General features: G+C 39.2%; 1 protein-coding gene across 2 annotated transcripts in view; it reads right to left on the bottom strand.

Moving 5' to 3' along the window:
* Positions 1–20,153, bottom strand: part of CUL2 (cullin 2) — a 99,752-nt gene that overhangs the window by 29,399 nt on the left and 50,200 nt on the right. For both annotated transcript variants that reach the window (XM_003786712.2, XM_003786713.2), the window contains exons 7-9: positions 4,954–5,050; positions 4,749–4,859; positions 1,169–1,331 (exon numbers count right to left, since the gene is read on the bottom strand). In XM_003786712.2, coding sequence (XP_003786760.1) covers positions 1,169–1,331; positions 4,749–4,859; positions 4,954–5,050 — 371 coding nt within the window. The remainder of the gene's footprint in view (positions 1–1,168; positions 1,332–4,748; positions 4,860–4,953; positions 5,051–20,153) is intronic.

Below are 20,153 nucleotides of genomic sequence, written 5' to 3'. Positions count from 1 at the left end.
CCTCAGCCTCCTGAGTAGCTGGGACTATAGGCACCTGCCACAACACCATCTATTTTTTGGTTGCAATTGTCCTTGTTGTTTAGCAGGCCCAGGTTGGGCTCGAACCCACCAGCCCCGGTATAGATGGCCAGCACCCTACTACTGAACTACAGGTGCCAAGCCAAATTATTGGGTTTTGATTAGATCACCCTGGATCTATAAATTTGTGTTAGGTTTCCATATAGGTCTGCAGGTGTCTTATTATGTTTATTCTCTGCTATTGACAATTTTTTATATTATTTTCACTCTCCTAAAAAATTCAACTTTTTCCCACCATTTAATGCTGGTATTTTTGGGGGGGGTGGGGATAAGAGTCATACTATGTCACCCTCAGCAGAGTGCTATGGCATCACAGCTCACAGCAACCTCAAACTCTTGGGCTTAAGCGATTCTCTTACCTCAGCCTGCCAAGTAGCTAGGACTACAGGCACCTGCCACAATGCCTGGCTATTTTTTTGTTGCAGTTGTTCAGCTGGCCCAGGCCGGGTTCGAATCTGCCACCCTTGGTATATGTGGCTGGTGCCGTAAGCACTGTGCTATGGGTGCAGAGCCCCCTCTTTTTTTTTTTTTTTTTGAGAAAAGGACACTCTGTCACCCTCGGTAGAGTGCTGTGGTGTCATAGCTCACAGCAACTGCACACTCTTGGGCTTAAGCAATTCTCTTGCCTCAGCCTCCCAAGTAGCTGGGACTACAGGTGCCCGCCACAACATCCAGCTGATGTTGTATTTTTTTTCTGTTGTATCTTTATTTTGTATTTCTCCTACTTTGAGTGACAAGCGTACCTCTTCATAGTTTTGAAATCTATATTTCCTTTTCAAAGTCTTTGCCTTTATTCCCACTATTTATTAGGAAATTCTTACTGTGTTCAGAGAATCACTCCTTGAGATATATAAAAAATACATAAACACATTTTCTTAGAAAGTCATTTTCTTTTGACTTTAGAGCACACTTTGAAAACACACTTTTCCAAAGCAGTCTTTCAAAATACTCTTTTTTAAGATTATGATATATATCTAATATTTTTAAGACACTGACTAAGATACACTTTAAAACAAAGGTGGCTAAGAGAGGATGTAGAAAGTGGGTTTGTAATTTAATTTCTATTCGCATTTGGTCTGATGTCACTTACCATTCTTCTTCTCTTGTCGAATGATATTGTGACATTCTGCGTGTAAGAACTGTAAGTGGTCTGCTACCATTCGTTGTTGACATTCATGGATCACTTTAGTATATGAACTTGCATTTAAGTATTTTCGACATCGAATTTCTTCATCTTTTAATCTACCTAGAACCTGTGAAAATATATTTTTATAGTCAGAAACTACTAAGTTTTGCTATAGAGAAAAATCTGTAGTATCAGTGAGTAAATGAATTGCAATGCCTCAAGTAAACACGGGAAAGGCAATAAATATTAAAATAAGGTTTATATAAACAATTTCAATTTCATCTCCTTCACAAATGATTTCAATTTTTTACTTAAGCTACTATCACCTACACTTCATCACAGTCTTATAAAAAAAAACTCAACCTAAATAGTCTGCATTTGTCTTCATTTATAAACCCCACTCACCCTACCACATGGAAACTTAACATGCAAAATAAAAAGCAGGTCAAAGTTATTAAAAACCATAAGGCCGGGCATGGTGGCTCACGCCTGCAATCCCAACACTCTGGGAGGCCAAGGCGGGTGAATTGCTTGAGCTCAGGAGTTTGAGACCAGCCTATGCAAGAGCAAGACCCTGTCTCTAAAAAATAGCCGGGCGTTGTGGCAGGTGCCTATAGTCCCACTTACTTGGGAAGCTGAGGCAAGAGAGAATCACTTGAGCCCAAGAGTTTGAGGTTACTGTGAGCTGTGATGCTGTGGCACTTAACCCTAGGGTGACTGAGTAAGACTCTATCTCCAAAAATAAATAAATAAATAAGTAAAAATAAAAAAACCACAACAGGTGGCCTCTATATGAATATTTAACCACCAAACTAAAAAGTAATTACATTAACTGGACCAAGTAGAATAATTATTTTACCTTGGTTTCTCTTGTAAAATGGGAATAAACAGCATGTTAACTATCACATGGGAGATTTCATTAAAATTTTTCAAAGTAAAAATATATTTAGTTGGGTGATGCCTGTGGCTCAAAGGAGTAAGGCGCCGGCCCCATATGCCGGAGGTGGCAGTTCAAACCTAGCCCCTGGCCAAAAAAAAAAAACAAAAAAAAAAAAACATATATATATATATATATATATGATATATATTTAGTCATATGGGCAGTGCCTGTAGCTTAGTGGGTAGGGCACTGCCCATATACACCAATGCTGGCAGGTTTGAACCCAGCCCAGCCCAGATAAAACAACAATGACAACTACAACAACAACAACAACAAAAAACGGGCATGTGGCGGACACCTGTAGTCCCAGATACTTAGAAAGCTTAGGCAAGAGAATTGCTTAAGCCTGAGAGTTTGAGGTTGCTGTGAGCTGTGATGCCACAGCACTCTACCCAGGGCAACAGCTTGAGAGTCTGTCTCAAAAAAAAAAAAAAAAAAAAAAAGAAAAGCAAAAAATATATACATATATTTAGTCATAGACAAATATGTTAATAAGCAAAACCTTTATTAAAACATATCCTACATAAAAAGCTCTGAGCTACAATTAATGTAGCCTTCCTGTTTCCCTTGACCTTCTTAGTCAATGAAATACGTGAACACCTTTTTAATTTAGATCCTTTCTTTTCCACCCTTCATTTCTGTGACTTTGTCACAGGGTAGCAGAGTAGGAAAGACAGGACTAGTGGGACTCTTCTCAGTCTGGAAGCTCATTTTCATCCAAAAATTTGTGATAAAGTATCGAAAAATGAGTTTCCCTCCTCACATTACCTTCTTCTGTCCAGGAAGACTCAGCAGCACTTTCCAAAAGCTTAAATGTACATAGCTCCCCAGGACTGGTTACCTACCTTCACATCAGAGAGTGTTTTCTAAGCCTATGCATTTATATGCGTATGTGCTGTGCTAGTGTTAAAGTCCTCAGCTTCCAGGATTTTAACACTTGTAGCTAATATGAGTCACCATTATTTCCCCAAATGAACTTCTCTAATAAACACTATTTCCCAACCATAATTTATTCCAATGCCCCCCCTTTAACATCTTGAGATGAAACTTACATAACAATTCACCCACTTAAGGTGGATAATTCAATAGTTTTGAATATTACATTAACATTTTTTATATTACCCTATAATGTTTACCATAAAATCTGTCCCTTTACCCATTTTTAAGTGTCATTTAGTGGCATTAATTACATGCACAATATTGTGTAACCATCCCTACTGTCTAATTTTCAAAACATTTTCATCACCCCAAATAGAAACTATATAACCATTAAGCAATAACTCCCCTTACCTTCCTCCCCTGACAACCTCTAATTCTACTTTCCGTCTATGGATTTTTCTATTCTCAACATTTCTTGTAAGTGGAATCCCGTGGTATTGATTCTTTTGCATCTAGCTTATTTAACTTAGCATAATGTTTTGTGGGTTGTCCATACCGTGGCACCTATCAGAACATCCCTCCTTTTTAAGGCTGAGTAATCTTCCATTGCACGTACACACCACATGGTGATTATCCTTTCAGCTCCTGGGTTGTTTCCTCCATTTGCCAATGGCCTCTTTTTGAGACCAGACATAACAAGACGTGTATGTACCAAGGACACTGTGTGTGTGATTTTAGCATTGGTTCCAAAAGCTTTGACAAGAGTCTAAGAGGCAGCAAGGGTGAAGAGCTAAGAACTCTGACTGATAGTGTACCCGGCATTTACTGGATGGGGCAGAGAGTCCTAAATGATTTACTCAGGGTCTAAGCTAATTGGTGACAAAAGCAAGAAGAGACTCAGACTTCTAGACCTGGGATTTGTGAACTACACAACGGTATTATCCGTAAGCACTGATGCTTCTTGACTTACGTTCTATGCACATTAGGCTACGGCCACTGCCCACACAGTATTTTCTCTTTCTTGGCTACACAAACTAACAAAAATTATCCAATAATAAAGTATATGAAATCCAACAATGCAGATGAAAAAACATGGTTCATAATTCTACTGTATCTTTCATGGTGACTGAATTTATAATCGCATTTTTCTTTTACTACTGAGAAAAAAGACGGACATACATGGGATTTTAAATATGGTAATCAGTATGTACTGGTTTAGTGAGCAATTAAAATTTCCCGTCGAGGTTTTCCTCGGCCTTCCAAGAACTTGCAAACCCAAAGAGTAACTGACTTATCCAAGTATCTACAGTTCTAGTTTCCTTCATTTTGCCTTCCCATGTTAAAGAAGAAAGGCAACAATCCACACACCCAACTGCCCTACGTGTCGAACCTCTGAATCACCTAGCACAAAATCCAGTTTATTATTTTGCCCCAAATGTGCATATATATGAATTTTAAGAATAAGCAAACCAAGCACTCAGGAATAATCAAAAAGCATCAGCCATGATGATGACCAGAATGGTATTTTTCTCTCAGATAAAATGCTACAGAAAGAGCAATGACTTATCAACAGACGTTGTACATTACACCACAGAGGTAACAAGCAAACAGACAGAAGTTTTTAGACCAACAAAAACAGTATTAACTAAGAAAACTGTATTAAATAAAACAATGCTAGGCACACAAAAGATAAATATATTTGACACAGTATGTGTTACTTCTTACCTTTTCCATATACTGTGAGCAGTTTGATTCTTGTAATAAATTTGAAGCTTCTTGTTTATAATACTCTCCTGTTTCAGTCAGAAAGGGGGACTCAAATATTTCCTGATAAAACTGAATAAATCAATTAACATTGTATTAGAAAAAAATCAGACCACCAATGTAAGAAATAAAAGGTTGAATTATGTTTTTAAAGGAGGTTTTTTACCTTTAAGGGGAATTTTTTCTTATACTGTTCAACATGAACAAAGGAGTCAATAACCCCATGGATTACTTTCTGGTTTGGGTCTTCTCCACCACGATCACTAAAACAAGGTATAACACAAAATATTTATAAGAATGCAACTCTCTATGGAAAGATATCAACACATGCCAAAATATGGCTGCTTATTCCACTGATTCAATCAAATTATAAAGCATTTAAAGGTGTATACATGAAACATAAAAAAAAATTATTTTCACACCTGACTTAATAATATTTACAATAATGTACAAATTAGATATCATTTCAATAAAAGTTATAATTATAAAATGGAAGTTGCTCTCCATTAGAGTACAAAGGTGTCATTCAGTTGAGAAATTTAGAGATTATGCTTTAACATTTCTACATTCCTTTACAGTTGCAAAGAGAGCTAAGATCATCTCAATTACGGATGTGACATTTATTCAAAGTGTTCCAACTCAGTATGAAGGCAGTACTGCAACCCAAGGCTCAATCAGATTAAAAAATGCAGGTGAAGATTAGCTTTCCTAATTACAGAAACAGAAAAATGAAATATGAAAAAATAGTTTGCCTAACACCACAGTGAAACAATCTGGCCCTTCAATGAAGTTTCCGGCTCTGGTACTAATGGTCAATCAAATCATTTGGCAGTCAAAGGTTTATCTTTCTAGTGGCAATCTTCCACCCTATTTTAAAATAATTTTTTCTTAGACTTAATAGTTATTTTATAAATACAGCAGTAGAGAAATATTTTATCATCATTCCCAAGTGCATTTAAGAGAAGCGTGGAGTGACTACACTCATGTATTAGTGTGCCTCCTGCCTCTGCAGCCCTCTAATCCTCTTTGATTCTTCCTTTAATTATCTGGGTATTCTGGGTAAAGTTTTTATATATGAATTAATATGGCTACAGTAATTTGGTCAGTGATAGAGTGTTAGATACAAAGTCTACACCTTCGCATTACTAATAATTACTAATTAGTTCATGTAAGGGGGCTCATTTCCTCAGCTCACCATCCACTAGTTCCTTTTTAAGCGTACACTCAGTCTGGTGAAATAATGATCTAACGTACATTACCTACTTGGAACATGTCACTTTTTTTCCCTTTGAACACTGCCAGGGATCAAAAGCAATCAGTCAAACATAAGAAATATTTGAATATTCAAAAAATATCTTAATTATCTCCAATTCTTCTCATGACCAAATCCTATTGTCCCTGCTCAGCACCAGAAAAACTACACCTTCTTCCTTTTTTTTTTTTAGCAGGCTGGGGCTGGGTTTGAACCCACCAGCCCTGGTGCATGTGGCTGGCGCCCTACCCACTGAGCTACGGGTGCCCCCCCCCACACCTTCTTTCTATTTTTAGCTCTCCTTCCATTTGTTTCTAATCCCCAAATTCCCAGATAAACAAGAAAAAACACTGACATTCCTAGTGCTTAACAACTGAATTGTCCTCCTTATCAGTAAACCCTAAGGGTAGGCATAATTATACAACATACAAAAATATGTGTTTTTATAACTCCACAAACAGTTCTATTCAAAAATCAATGGAAATACATCATATTTATAATGTATCAGGCTGACAGATAATGAAAGTAAATTAGAAAATGATGCTGTTAATTCACAAAAGCACTGATGGAACTGGTCATCAGAATAAACTCTGTTCTCATCCAAAACCAGTGATCACAAAAGATGAGCCTTGAGAAAAGAATACGAAGAATTTTTAGCAGTATGACTTAATATTTTTGATCTTAACAGGACTGTGTAAGAAATGCCCATACAATCAATAATGAAATTATCAAGATAATGAAACCACTTACTTGGGATGAAGGGGATTATTAGCAGAAGTTTTGCACAGCAGTTAAGACCAGAATTTTGGAGTCAGACTGCCTAGGTTTGAGTTCTGGACGCATTAATATGTCACCTGAGGCAGCTGTGTAATCTCTCAGTACTGAGATTGCCTCTTCTGTAAAGTGAGGATAAATAATAAAAGCACCTACTTTACTGGGGAGTGGTGAAGATTAAGCACAATCCAAGAAACCGTAGTACCTGGTACATAAGTAAACAATAAACATTACCCAGTATTTTAAATACTGACAGGAGTCAATATGGATGGAGTATTTTCAATTTATCAGAGAAGAGAAAAAAAGCTAACAGATCAAAAACACAGATTGTGATTTTTAAACCTAAATGAACATGTTAACTCAGAAAACGGGTCAAGCTGGGGAGAAACTCCGCCCACCAGGCAGCTCACTCATGTGACTTGGCCGCCCGCTCATGTGACTCGCTCCAGGTCTGACAGATCCTAGAAGGCGGACTCAAATTATTCAGTAAAGTGAAGCAGCTCATGAGAAAAATCCCTCGCCTTCTAAAGAAAGGATCGGGTAAGAGGAACAAGCAGGGAAATCACGAGGTGGGGGCTGAGATGTGTGCTGTCCATTCCGCAAGCCTTGGCCCTTTAGCTCCGTTAGCCATTTTACTACTTTGTAAGGTACACGATCAAGTTTACATGACCGTGCTGGCCCTTTTCACCACAAAGAATCAAGAGCAACCCACAAGGAAGGTTGTGCCTCTCTCTCCATCTGCTTGTCTGGCTTGCAAGGAAGGAATAGAAAGGGAGAAGCTAGATGGGTGGACAGTGAAATCTAGAAAAGCAGGCTTATTCAAGGTGTCTTGGCAGGCTGTAAGATGCAGGTGAGTCAGTGCCTTTGTTGTTGTTCAAGTGATTTTAACTATTAGATTGCACAATTTTAAAGTGTGCAAATAGAATTTTAAACTCTGAGGGAGAAAAGTGAGCCCAGGGAACTCTCAAAAGAACATTCTCATTGAGCCTGTGTTTCTGATGAGAATAGGCTTCCACCCAACTCAAATGCCGCCTCCTGCTCCCACTCTGAATCTGAGAAATGAAGGGAAAGACACATTTTTAATACTTCCTTGTCATCAGTGGCCCCTGAGCTTGCAGAAATTGGAAAAAGATGGAAAGATAAGAGAGAGGAAGAAAATAAAGCTGCAGACCAAAATGCACAAGGGCAAGAACTGCAACAAGAGTGGAAGAGCAGGGAGAAGGGCAAGAAAGAAGGGGCAGAGGCCAAGAGCTGGAGGGAGGACAAGGGCGTATCAAGAGAATAGGCTGGTCTCTGCTCCCAGGCCGCAGGCAGCGGCCTCACCGGTGCCTCAGACCTGGTGATAGCCCAGGACTGGGAACCCTCTGTACCCAGGAGACGGCTGTAGCACCACCCCCCAACAGCGCCTGCTAGGCTTCTCCCTCCCTCCCTCAGAAAGGCACTGGGAAGTCCTGGCATGTTACTCATGCTCAGATTGGTGGAAAAAACAATTTTTTTTTTTTAAACAGTCCCACTCTAGTCACCCTAGGCAGAGTGCCATGGTGTTAGAGCTCACAGCAACCTCAAACTCTTGGTTTCAAGCGATCCTCTTGCCTCAGCCTCCCGAGTAGCTGGGACAATAGGCTCAAAGACCACAACATTCAGCCAGTTTTTCCATTTTTAGTAGAGATGGGGTCTTGCTCTTGGTCAGGCTGGTCTCGAACTCCTGAGCTCAAGCGGTCTGCCTGCCTAGGCTTCCCAGAGTGCTAAGATCAGACCGGTAGGTATGAGCTACCACGCCTGGCCTCAGATTGGTGAAATCTGATAATATCAAGTATTAAAAAGTGACAGAGAAACAAGTATTCTATTTTGCTTTGAGGGGAAGAACAGAAGTTTTGAGGGCAAATTGGTGAAAATCTAAACGCACGTGACTCCAAACAATATCTGCTTTGTGACAACAGAAACCATCAAAGTTGCACTAGTGGAAAAATTGAAAGCAACCTAATAATTACTACTAGGAGAACAGTTTAATAAAGTGAAGTAGAACGAACCGGGCGTAGTGGCTCACTCCTGTAATCCTAGTACTATGGGAGGCCAAGGCAGGTGGATTGCTTGAGCTCAGGAGTTCAAGCCTGAACAAGAGCGACACCCCATCTCTACTAAAAACAGAAAAACAAACTGGGCATCGTGGTGGGAATAGGTAGTCCCAGCTTCCCAAGAAGCTGAGGCAGGAGGATCACTTGAGCCCAAGAGTCTTAGGTTACAGTGAGGTATGACGATGCCACAGCACTCTCTCCAGGTTGACAGAGTGAGACTCTGTCTCAGAAAACAAAAATTTGTTTAAAATGAGGTAGAATTATATCAAATATCGTGTAGCAGTTGTAAAAGAAAGTGGTAGAGCTCTACACACAAACAAGAAAAATTGTCAAGCTATGTCATACATATCATTTATGACTTTCAAAAGTTAGAAAAAAGGAAAAATATACACTTATAAAAGCAAATCAAACAATTTTCTAGTTCTATCTGAAGACAAAAAAATTCCTAGGAAAAGAAAGTTAGCCAAATGATAACCCAGATTACCTCTGTGGAAAGGAAGAAGATTGAGAAAAGGATCTGGAATATTTAGTTTTTCTTTCTTTCTTTCTTTCTTTCTTTTTTGTTTTAATTTTTTTAGACAGAGCTTCAAGCTGTCGCCCTGGGTAGAGTGCCGTGGCGGCACAGCTCACAGCAACCTCAAACTCTTGGGCTTAAGTGATTCTCTTGCCTCAGCCTCCCAAAGTAGCTGGGACTACAGGTGTCCACCACAATGCCAAGCTATTTTTTTGTTGTTGCAGTTGTCATTGTTGTTTTAGCTGGCCCAGGTTGGGTTTGAACCCGCCAACCTCGGTGTATGTGGCCAGTGCCCTACCCACCGAGCTATGGGCACTGCCCTGGAATATTTAGTTTTTCAAGAATATATTTATGTATCATTTGTATATTTAGAACTAAGTTTTTCGTTGAGTAGCTGGTAGCAAGTATTGGGAAGAAAATGTACAGGATAATTCTGGAACATCCTGACATACCAGATAGCAAAAAAACTATACAAGATGATTAGGTCATGTCAAAAAGACTGGCATCAACTAGCCAAAAGAGAGGCGACTTAAACTATGATAAAGTAAGACTTAGAATGAACAGAAACTCATCAAATGAGTCTATCACAGTAGATTAAAAAAAGCTAATTAGTTGCATGAGCATGGCAGCAAACTAATTCATTATTGTAAAAACCAGGTGAACAAAGGAAAGAAACAGACAGTTACTTTGTTTTTCCTATGTGAACTTCACCACTGGGTAGCCAAACAGAGGAAGAGAGAAGAAGCCTATCTTTATAAAATAAGTCCAAGTAGTAAGTGAAAACAAAATGATAGGATTAGAGTGACACAGTTTTACAAATACTAACAAACTAATGTCAGTATTGAGCATCAGCTAACACCAAAAAAGAGTGAAAACTGGAAATTATGAAAGAACACAACATCACTCGGTCTTGGCAGAGGAATCAACTCTGAGGGTAACTGCCCTGCAGGAAACACAGCAGACAAAGGAACAGGTCAACACGCTTCAAGCGTATGGACGTGTCAGGGCAAATGCAAATCAGCCACACAGCCTATGGTATACTGGGAAAAAGAAAAGCAATTCTGAATTCCTTTAGCGTAACGAAGTCACTGTTTTCAAAGGCATCTTTAAGCGTCTAAGCAATTCCTTTTACCTGGATTTAAAAATATATTATCTACAGGCTTGGCGCCCATAGTCCCAGCTACTTGGGAGGCTGAAGCAAGAGAATTGCTTGAGCCCAAGAGTTGGAGGTTGCTGTGAGCTGGAACACTACAGCACTCTACTGAGTGTGATATAGTGAAACTCTGTCTCAAAAAATAATAATAAAAATAAAATATATATCTACGGTAATTTTTCTTTTTGTAATTTCATTTATCCATTTATAATTTCAAAGTAGGACTAAAGAGCTTGATGAAAATTTACACCAGAATAAGCACTGTTGCTTATGCTTCCAAATATTTGTTTGGTTATGCTTGCCTTTTCATGTATCACAAAAAAAAATTAAATTCTTATACTATAATGTATAGATCCATAAATATACAATATTTTGTTAAAATTATTAAGTACTTAGGTTGTTCCTATAGTGAACATAGTAATACAGTGATTCTACTATATCACTCAAAAAAGGACAGGTAGACAGGTATATTTTATTATATAAATAGAATCACTTTGACCTTTCCTAGTGAAGAGAAGTACTGTGACAACATGCAGATACATACATAGCGTATGGCTACTTCACTTGGTTTTTTTCTTCCTCATATAGAAGAAACACCCACTACTTTAGTTTATCAATTAAATTTTGCATGTACAGAATTTACGCTACTATAAAAAAAATTAAACTAATAGTTGTTGCATAGACTTTCTGAAGCAAACACTTCTTTGAATATAGGTTATAGAACTAATACAACTTTTAATCTTGTACTTCACTGAGACAGTTTTTCAAACTGCATGAAATAGATTATTCCTACAGTATTTACAGACCTCAGTGGAGCCCTCGGTACAGAATTAAAAGCAGGCAGCTCGTGATCTTTAAGCCAAGTGCTCTTCCTTGCCTCTCTTTCTAACACATTTCAGTGCTGTCTTGTTTTTCTGTCTGAGTCCTGTGAGACCTTCTTCTCAGCTTCCCTGCAGACCCCACTCCACCGAGGACACCTCTGAAACGTCATGAAACCCCTGATTGCAGGTTATTGAGCATTTCAGCATCCATGAGCCAAAAGATGATTCACTTAGTGGAACATTTTAATTTCACCAATAAATCCTTCATTGGACTGAGAGATAATTTTACTTCTTTAAATGTTGAGATGACCTTCATTTTCCTGAAATCTTCAAAGAAGGTTAACACATTACCCAGGGCACTAGGGAGTCTTTATGGTCTGTATACTATTAAAGTTAAACAAATGAAGAAAATTCAATGTGTGATTATACACAATAAATCCTAAAGAGATGTGGGTGGTGGTACAGCATAAAATATACCTCATCTAACCTCTTTTGTCTAAAGGCACCAATTAAATTAATTCAGACACTGATGAGTCTAAGATGACTTGTAACTAATGAGGGAAAAAGTACCTTACTTGGCTAAGGTAAAGAATAATCACAAATTTAAATGAAGTAGAGATTACCTGCCAAGGGAGCCCAACTGGAGCTCCCAGCTGGCAATGAATGCTTATCTAAGAGTTGTCTTGGGTCACCCATTAAATATACAAAAGAAAGCTGATGGATCAAAAAAAAAAAAATTCACACATAAATTTCTTGGATATCTGCCCCCACAGATAAGCAAGTAATCTCATAAGATAACGACATGTATAGTGGAAGCCGCATTTCAGCTCAAGGATAAGGGCTCAAGAATCACAGGACTAAACAAATGAAAGTCGCAGTACCTGATAAATATTGATTTTCTGAGTGAAAACAATGTACTAAGTACTAAATGTATTTAAGAACTACCAAAGACACATATCTTTTCTTTTAGCAACTCTTGGCCAATATGATAAGAAGATAACCACTCCGACTACATTAAATACTTTGAGCACCAAGCAAGACCACAGTCTAGCGACTGCAGACTGCTGACATGTCAGTGTCTACCCTGACGTCTTTTCACTACATAATACTCACTTCCTCTCATCTTTTTCAATCTGTGTTTCCCAATTTACCAATCTCTTTATCACAAAACACTGGTGAACATCATCCTTTTTGGTAACCCTGTTTATGGGTATTTGCTTTTTAATTGGAAACAATTTAGGCCTCATATAAAACTCCATATTGAAAAATAGAAATGTAGAGCTAAAGGGGGCCTAAAGCTCAGCTGATCCAAACTTCCTTATTTATAGTTACGGCATCCAGTGAAGTCATTTACTCAGGAAAAAAAACATTTTAAGGAAACTAGAATCTTCCGATTTACAATCTGATGGTTGTTCACTGAAATGATTCAGAGAAAGCAGCTGTAAAAAATTAAACAGACCAGACACTGGGGCTCATACCCCAAATCCTAGCATTCCAGGAGGCCAAGGCAGGTTGATTGCTTAAGCTCACACTTTTGAGACCAGCCTGAGCAAGAGCAAGTCCCTGTCTCTACTAGAAATAGAAAAATAAACTGGGCAAGGCGGCAGGCACTAATGGTCCCAGATACTTGGGGGGCTGAAGCAAGAGGATCACTTGAGCCCAGGATTTGAGGTTGCTATGAGCTAGGCTGATGCCACAGCACTCTAGCCTGGGCCACAGAGCGAGACTCTGCATCAAAAAAACAAGACCAAACAACAACCAAAAAAATGAGGTGGGTTAAGGAATCAAACAAAAATAATCATGAAAAAAAAGAAAGATCATATAACCATACAGGGTGAGAGTCATTTATTTTCCCGAATACAACTATATGTCAAGTATTTGTAACTAATCTCAGGAAAGTACAACAGCAAACTCTCCAAGAATTAAAAAAAAAAATGACAAAATTGATCCTATCAAAAGGCAATTTCAACTTGATAAATATATTGCAGACTTAAAGAATAATGGATATGTTAGTTGCATCCATCAGTGAATTGTGAAAAGATTAAGTAGAGTTGACAAGTTTTATATGAGACCTTGCATATAGAAAAACAGCTCAGTTTTTCATACTCAGTGGGTAGGGCGCTATAGGTGAACCACCTAAATCATCTCCCCCCACCCCCAGCCTTAGACTTCATCAAATAAGAACAAAGAAAGTAATAACTGACAACATGTTCTTCATTAAGTTATGTTAAACCAGGTTATATTGGAAGGATTATGCTTAAAGGTGTATGTTGGGTGAGTGGATTACCAGGGAGGAGCTACCTACAGGGCGGATGGTCATAAGCTGTTTAAATGGACCAATGAGGTCATTGCTACATTGTGCTCATGTACAAAATTCCCTATATAAGCCAACTGCAAATAAAGAAGCTTGCCATTTTGCCTGAGCGAGCACATGGTCACCTTTATTTAAAACACAATTTCAATAAGCGTGCTTATTCTTCACGACATCGCTTTTCCGTGACACCCTTATGCAACAGGGCGCCAGCCACATACACTGAGGGTGCTGGGTTCGAACCTGGCCCGGGCCAGCTAAACAACAATGACAACTGCAACAACAACAAAAAATAGCCGGGCATTGTAGTGGGTGCTGGTAGTCCCAGTTACTTTGGGAGGTTGAGGCAAGAGAATCAGCTAAGCCCAAGAACTGGCGGTTGCTGTGAGCTGTGACTCCAAGGCACCCTACCGAGGGTGACAAAGTGAGGCTGTCTCAAAAAAAAAGAAAGAAAAAGAGAAACACCCACACGAGCTGTTTGCTTCAGGACGGTATGATGGCAAGTGGACATAGCTAATTTTCCTGAACTCTTACTAAACCCCAAGCACTGTAGTAAATAGTTTATATAAAGCACCTCTGGATTTGGTGGCACATGCCTGTAGTCTAAACTACTCATGGAGGCCTGGAAAAGAAAATAGATTGAGCCCAGGAATTTGAGGTTGTTGTGCACTGTGACAAGACACTCTAGCCTCAGGCAACACAGAGAAACTCTGTCCCAAAATAAAAATTTCATGGCTCAGCACCGGTAGTACACTGGTTAAGCCACCAGCCATATACACCAAAGGTTGCAGGTTTGAACCTGGCCCGGGCCAGCTAAACAACTGCAACAAAAAAATAGCTGAGTGTTGTGGTGGGCACCTGTAGTCCCAATTACTTGGGAGGCCTTCAGCTTAAGAGTTTGAGGTTGCTGTGAGCTGTGAGGCTACAGCACTCTACCCAGGGTGACATAGTGAGACTCTGTCTCAAAAATAAATAAATAAACATGTCCTTTAATTTAAAAAAAAAAACCTCAAACTTTTCTTATGGAAAAATTGGCCAATAAAAAGGAAACAAAATAAGAGCAGAACAATAAAGAGAAAACAAAGATGTAACAGAGAAGATCAATTAAGACTAGTGTGGGTTCTTGGGGGACAGGGAGTGGGAACCAAAAAATATACAAACATAAACTAAAAGTTATTTTTAAAAAAGGAATGATGGGAGGCACCTGTAGCTCAGTGGGTAGGGCGCTGGCCACATACACTGAGGCTGGCTGGTTTGAACCCGGCCAAGGCCAGCTAAACAGCAATGACAGCTGCAACCAAAAAAAAAAAAAAAAGAAAGAAAACCATAGCCTGGCATTGTGGCAGGTCCCTGTAGTCCCAGCTACTTGGGAGGCTGAGGCAAGAGAATCACGTAAGCCCAAGAGTTTGAGGTTGCTGTGAGCTGTGACGCCACAGCAACTCTATCAAGGGTGACAGCTTGAGACTCTGTCTCAAAAAAAAAAAAAAATTTTGTAAGTCATCAGAGACAAGGAAAGACTACAGAACGGACACAAGGAGATGTGACAGCTAAGTGTGACATAGTGATGTGAACTGAATCCTGGGATAGAATGAGAACATTGGTGGAAAAACAAGGGAAATACAAATAAACTCTGTACTTTAACTAGTTAACGATATTATACCAACATTGACAAACATCACATGGGGGGTACACTGGAGAAGCTGGATGGGGGGTGTACATGAATTCTCCGTACTGGCTTCAAATATAACTCTTCTGTAAATCTAAAATTTCTTCAAGTAAAAAGTTTTTTAAAAAGAATACTGTCAAACAACTACTTCCGAAAAGTTCTGCAAACGTTAATATGGGCTGTTGTAAGAAACATATTTGACTGGTTTTAAGACTTGAAATAACTGAGGCACTGTTATAATCCTCTTAGAAAAAAAAGGCTCGGCACCTTGTAGCTAGGGCACCAGCTACATACACCAGAGCTGGCGGGTTCAAATCCAGCCCAGGCCTGCCAAACAACTACAACCAAAAAATAGCCGGGCGTTGAGACAGGCACCTGTAGTCCCAGCTACTTGGGAGGTTGAGGCAAGAGAATCACTTAAGTGATTGAGGTTTGAGGTTTGCTGTGAGCTGTGATGTCACAGCACTCTATGGAGGGCGATATAGTGAGACTCTGTCTCAAAAAAAAAAAAAAAAAGAAAGAAAGAAAAAGAAAAAGCAAATCTTCTTAGAAAGAAACCCCAGCTACAGATGATTTTGCAGGAATTTTACTAAATATTTAAGAAGCTGATAATCCCAATTTTATATAAACTGTTCTTCTTTTAGAGACAGAGTCTCACTTTATCACCCTTGGTGGAGTACTGTGGCATCACAGCTCACAGCAACCTCCAACTCCTGGGCTTACGCCATTCTCTTGCCTCAGCCTGCCGAGTAGCTGCAACTACAGGTGCCCGCCACAACACCCAGCTATTTTTTTGTTGCAGTTTGGCTGGGGCCGAGTTCCAACCCGCCACCCTTGGTATATGGGGCCAGTGGCCTACTCACGGAGCCAGAGGCGCTGCTCTACATAAACTATTCTATTCAAAACAAAGAAAAGGAATATCCACTAATTCATACCATTAAGGATAAGGCGGATACCAAATCCAGAGAAAGACATTTCAAGAAAGCATAATTACAGATACAGTCCACTCATGGATACAGATGCAAACTTTTAAATAAAGGTTTATCAAATCCAATAAAGTGTAAAAAACTATAATGTAAAATGACCAACCTGGGTTTTTACACCTGTATAGGTAAGGACTGTTGAACTACTGAACAAGGATAGTTCAATATCAGAAAATCCACACATGTAATTCACTCCATTAACAGAGTAATAGAATAAAAGTTAACCACCTGGTGATCCCTCAACAGAAGCAGAAAGGTCAACACCAAATTAATTTTAATATTTTAAAAATTCCAACAAAGAGTATGCATTAAAAAACTAGAGGAAACATCACCTTCCATGAGGAACGTGTCACCGACACACAGAGGAGAAAACCAAACTTTCATTATTTACAGACTGCAACAGCTCACACAGAAAATGCAAAAATAGGCACAGAGAAATTGTTAGAAATAACAGAATTTAACACAGTAGCTGATTTATATACGAGGTGGTATTTCTATAACTAGCACAAACAGAATGGGTAACTATACAGAAAAACTTTTTGTAACAGTTATCAGAGAATACCAAATATCTTGAGATACATCTAGCAAAAGGCATGAAGATCCTTTAAAGAAAAATCTATTAAAACTTGTTAAAAGCGATCAAAGAAAGCACAATAAAGAGAAGACTTACTATGTTCACGCTTAGAAGGCTTCTTACCATGAAGATGTAAATTATCTTCAAACTAACTTAGAAACTTAGTTCAACTGCAATCCCACAGAAGTTTGAAAAGGTGATTTATAATCTAGAAATGATGACTATACTAATTATGTGAAAGAATAAAGTGACAAAGAACAGCAAGGACAGACAAACTGACAAAACAGAAAGGAGCCCTGAAACAGAAGGAGAGTGCTTAAGTCAAGAGTGTCTTCCTCTTGAGTTACTGCCTCAGAACATACAAAAACTTTTACCACTTCACCAAACGTGACATGTGAAGACATTTTAGATTACAATTTCCCAAATGATTCCCTGATTGACTGGGGACAGAGAAGCCCACTAAGTCAATGAAAAAGCAGCAATTCTAAACTCGGGAATCCATGAACCTTCTCAAATTAAGCTAAAATTTTTTGTGCAGGTGCAAACCAAGATCTTTTTGCGTTTTGTTTTTTAGACGGGGGTTTTGCTTTGTTGCCCTACCTAGAATGCAGTGGTATCATCATAGCTCATTGCAATCTCAAACTTCCCAGCTCAAGTGGTCCTCCCACCTCAGCCTCCTGAGTAGCTAAGACTACAGGTACATGCCAGCACACCTGATATAGCAGAGGCTGGTCTAGAACTCCCAGGCTCAAGCAATCCCTCCCCTCTCAGCCTCCAAAGTGCTAGATTACAAGCATGAGCCATCACACCTGGCCTCAACCCAAGTATTTTTATATTGGGAAGCTCCACACCTTTCATCATGACCCTGAAGGAATACCAGGATCCTCCCCAAAGGGATGAATGCCAATATAGCTAAATCAACAAATATAAAGATACAACCAAATTGTTTTCAGTAGATATTTAGGAGGACAGGAAAGTCTGAGGTAAATCAAGGAAAGAAAATTAAGCCCTATTAAAACCGATTTTTTTTTCACATTTGGAAATTCTTATAGACTCACAGTAAGTTGCAAAACTAATTGAGAGGTCTTGTGTACCCATCACATGCCTTTCACATGACTACGGCACAATGTTAAAATCATAAGCTGACATTGGTACAATCTATAGACTTTAATCAGACTTTTCCAGTTTTTACACACAATCATTTATGTATGTTTGTGCATACATACTTCTATGTCATTCTATCACATGTCTAGAGTCATGTCCCACCACCATACTGAAGATACGATAAAGAAATTTCCAAATATTGCCAGTTTACAGTCTCATACCAACCACTGATTTGTTCTTAAACTTTTTTTTCCTGAGCCAGAGCCTCACTCAGATCCTCTGGATAGAGTGGCCCCCAGGGTAGAAAGCCCTAGTGTAATCACAGCTCACAGCAACCTTAAACACCTGGGCTCAAGTGATCCTCTCGCTTCAGCCTCCTGAGTAGCTGGGACTACAGATGCCTGCTAAGACACCCAGCTAGATTTTTCTATTTTTAGTAGAGATGGGATCTTGCTTTTTTGTGGGTTGGTCTGAACTCCTGAGCTCAAGCAATTAACCCAACTCAGCCTCCTAGAGTGCTAGGATTATAGCCTGGATGTTGTGGTGCACACCTGTAGACCCAGCTACTTGGGAGGCTGAGGCAAGAGGGTTGGTGGAGCCCAAGAGTTCAAGGTTGCTGTGAGCTATGGTGCCACAGCACTCTACCCAGGGTGACAGTGTGAGGCTTTGTCTCAAAAATTAAATAATAATAATAATAAAAATAAATAGCAAAACTGAAGTACTGACAGAAAAGGACCGCTTACTTTTTAACTTTCTGCACATTAAAAAAATATAATCAGCATATACTACTTAGAACATTTTTATAGAAAAATAACTCTTTTTAAACATTCCCAGTATAATCTTGATTTTCATTGCCCAGCTCTGAGAAAGCACTAGCACAGAGTAATGCTCTTTAGAGATTTAGAGAAAAATGTCTAGGAACCCAGGGATGTAAATGGGAAAAGGAAACCATGAATAAACTGACAGGAAATCAATTTGAAACACCCTTTGCTGATCTGAAAAGATTCTGTTCAGTATATACAGTGGAGCTCTTTCCATATGGCCTTGTAGATATGTACAACGAAACTGTTTTCTTTTGGTATTATTTTTAAGAATATATAATACAGGGACCTAAATGACCTCAATTCTAATTCTGGTTCTGTCTTTTGCTAGTTATATAAGATCGGGAAGTTGCTTACCTTCTCAATCAAACCTCATTTTCTCACATGTAAAGTGAGCTTATGATAATATTCATCATCATATCCTGTTATAAGGATCAGATGAGGTTAGAAATGGAAAGTATCCACCACAGCTGCTCAACTATGACAACGGAAATCATGATATTATGACAATATTAGCTCAAATGACAATGGGTAGAGAGATGTGGAAGCAATGCAGTGGAAAGACCCCAGTTGGAAGTCGGCGCCCGTAGCACAGAGGTTATGGGGCCAGCCACATACACAAAGCCTGTGGGTTCGAACCCAGCCCAGGCCAGCTAAACAACAATGACAACTGCAACAAAAAAAATAGACAGCATTGTGGTGGGCACCTGTAGTCCCAGCTACTTGGGAGGCTGAGGCAAGAGAACTGCTTAAGCCCAAGAATTTGAGGTTGCTGGAGCTGAGACGCTATGACAATCTACCGAGGATGACATAGTGAGACTCTGTCTCAGACAAAAAAAACAAAACTAAAATTAAATTATACTGATCATTAAGTTAAATGTACTAGAGCCAGAAGAAGAAATATTCTATGAATTAAAAAGATAGACAATGGCTCAGCACCTATAGCTCAGCAGCTAGGGCACCAGCCACATACACGGGGACTGGTAGGTTCAAATCCAGCACGGGTCTGCCAAACAACAGTGACAACTACAACCAAAAAACGGCTAGGCGTTGTGGCAGGTGCCTGTAGTCTCAGCTATCTGGGAGGCGGAGGCAAGAGAATCACTAAGCTCAAGAGTCTGAGGTTGCTGTGAGGGTGACACAGTGAGAGCCTGTCTTAAAAAAAAAAAAAAAAAAAAATAAACTATCAAACAAAAAGGGAAATAAACTCACAGTACAAATGTTGAATCCCTAGAATTGAGAAGATGGGATCTGGAGTTAAATTATCTCAGTGAGGACACGACCACTGACTTCTTTGTCCGTGTGTAAAATGGTGATG

This window comes from Otolemur garnettii, unplaced genomic scaffold (assembly GCF_000181295.1).
Source record: "Otolemur garnettii isolate 467f Iridium unplaced genomic scaffold, OtoGar3 scaffold00019, whole genome shotgun sequence".
Lineage (NCBI taxonomy): Eukaryota > Metazoa > Chordata > Mammalia > Primates > Galagidae > Otolemur > Otolemur garnettii.
The sequence above is the reverse complement of the archived record's forward strand: the minus strand, read 5'-3'. Positions and strand labels throughout refer to the sequence as shown.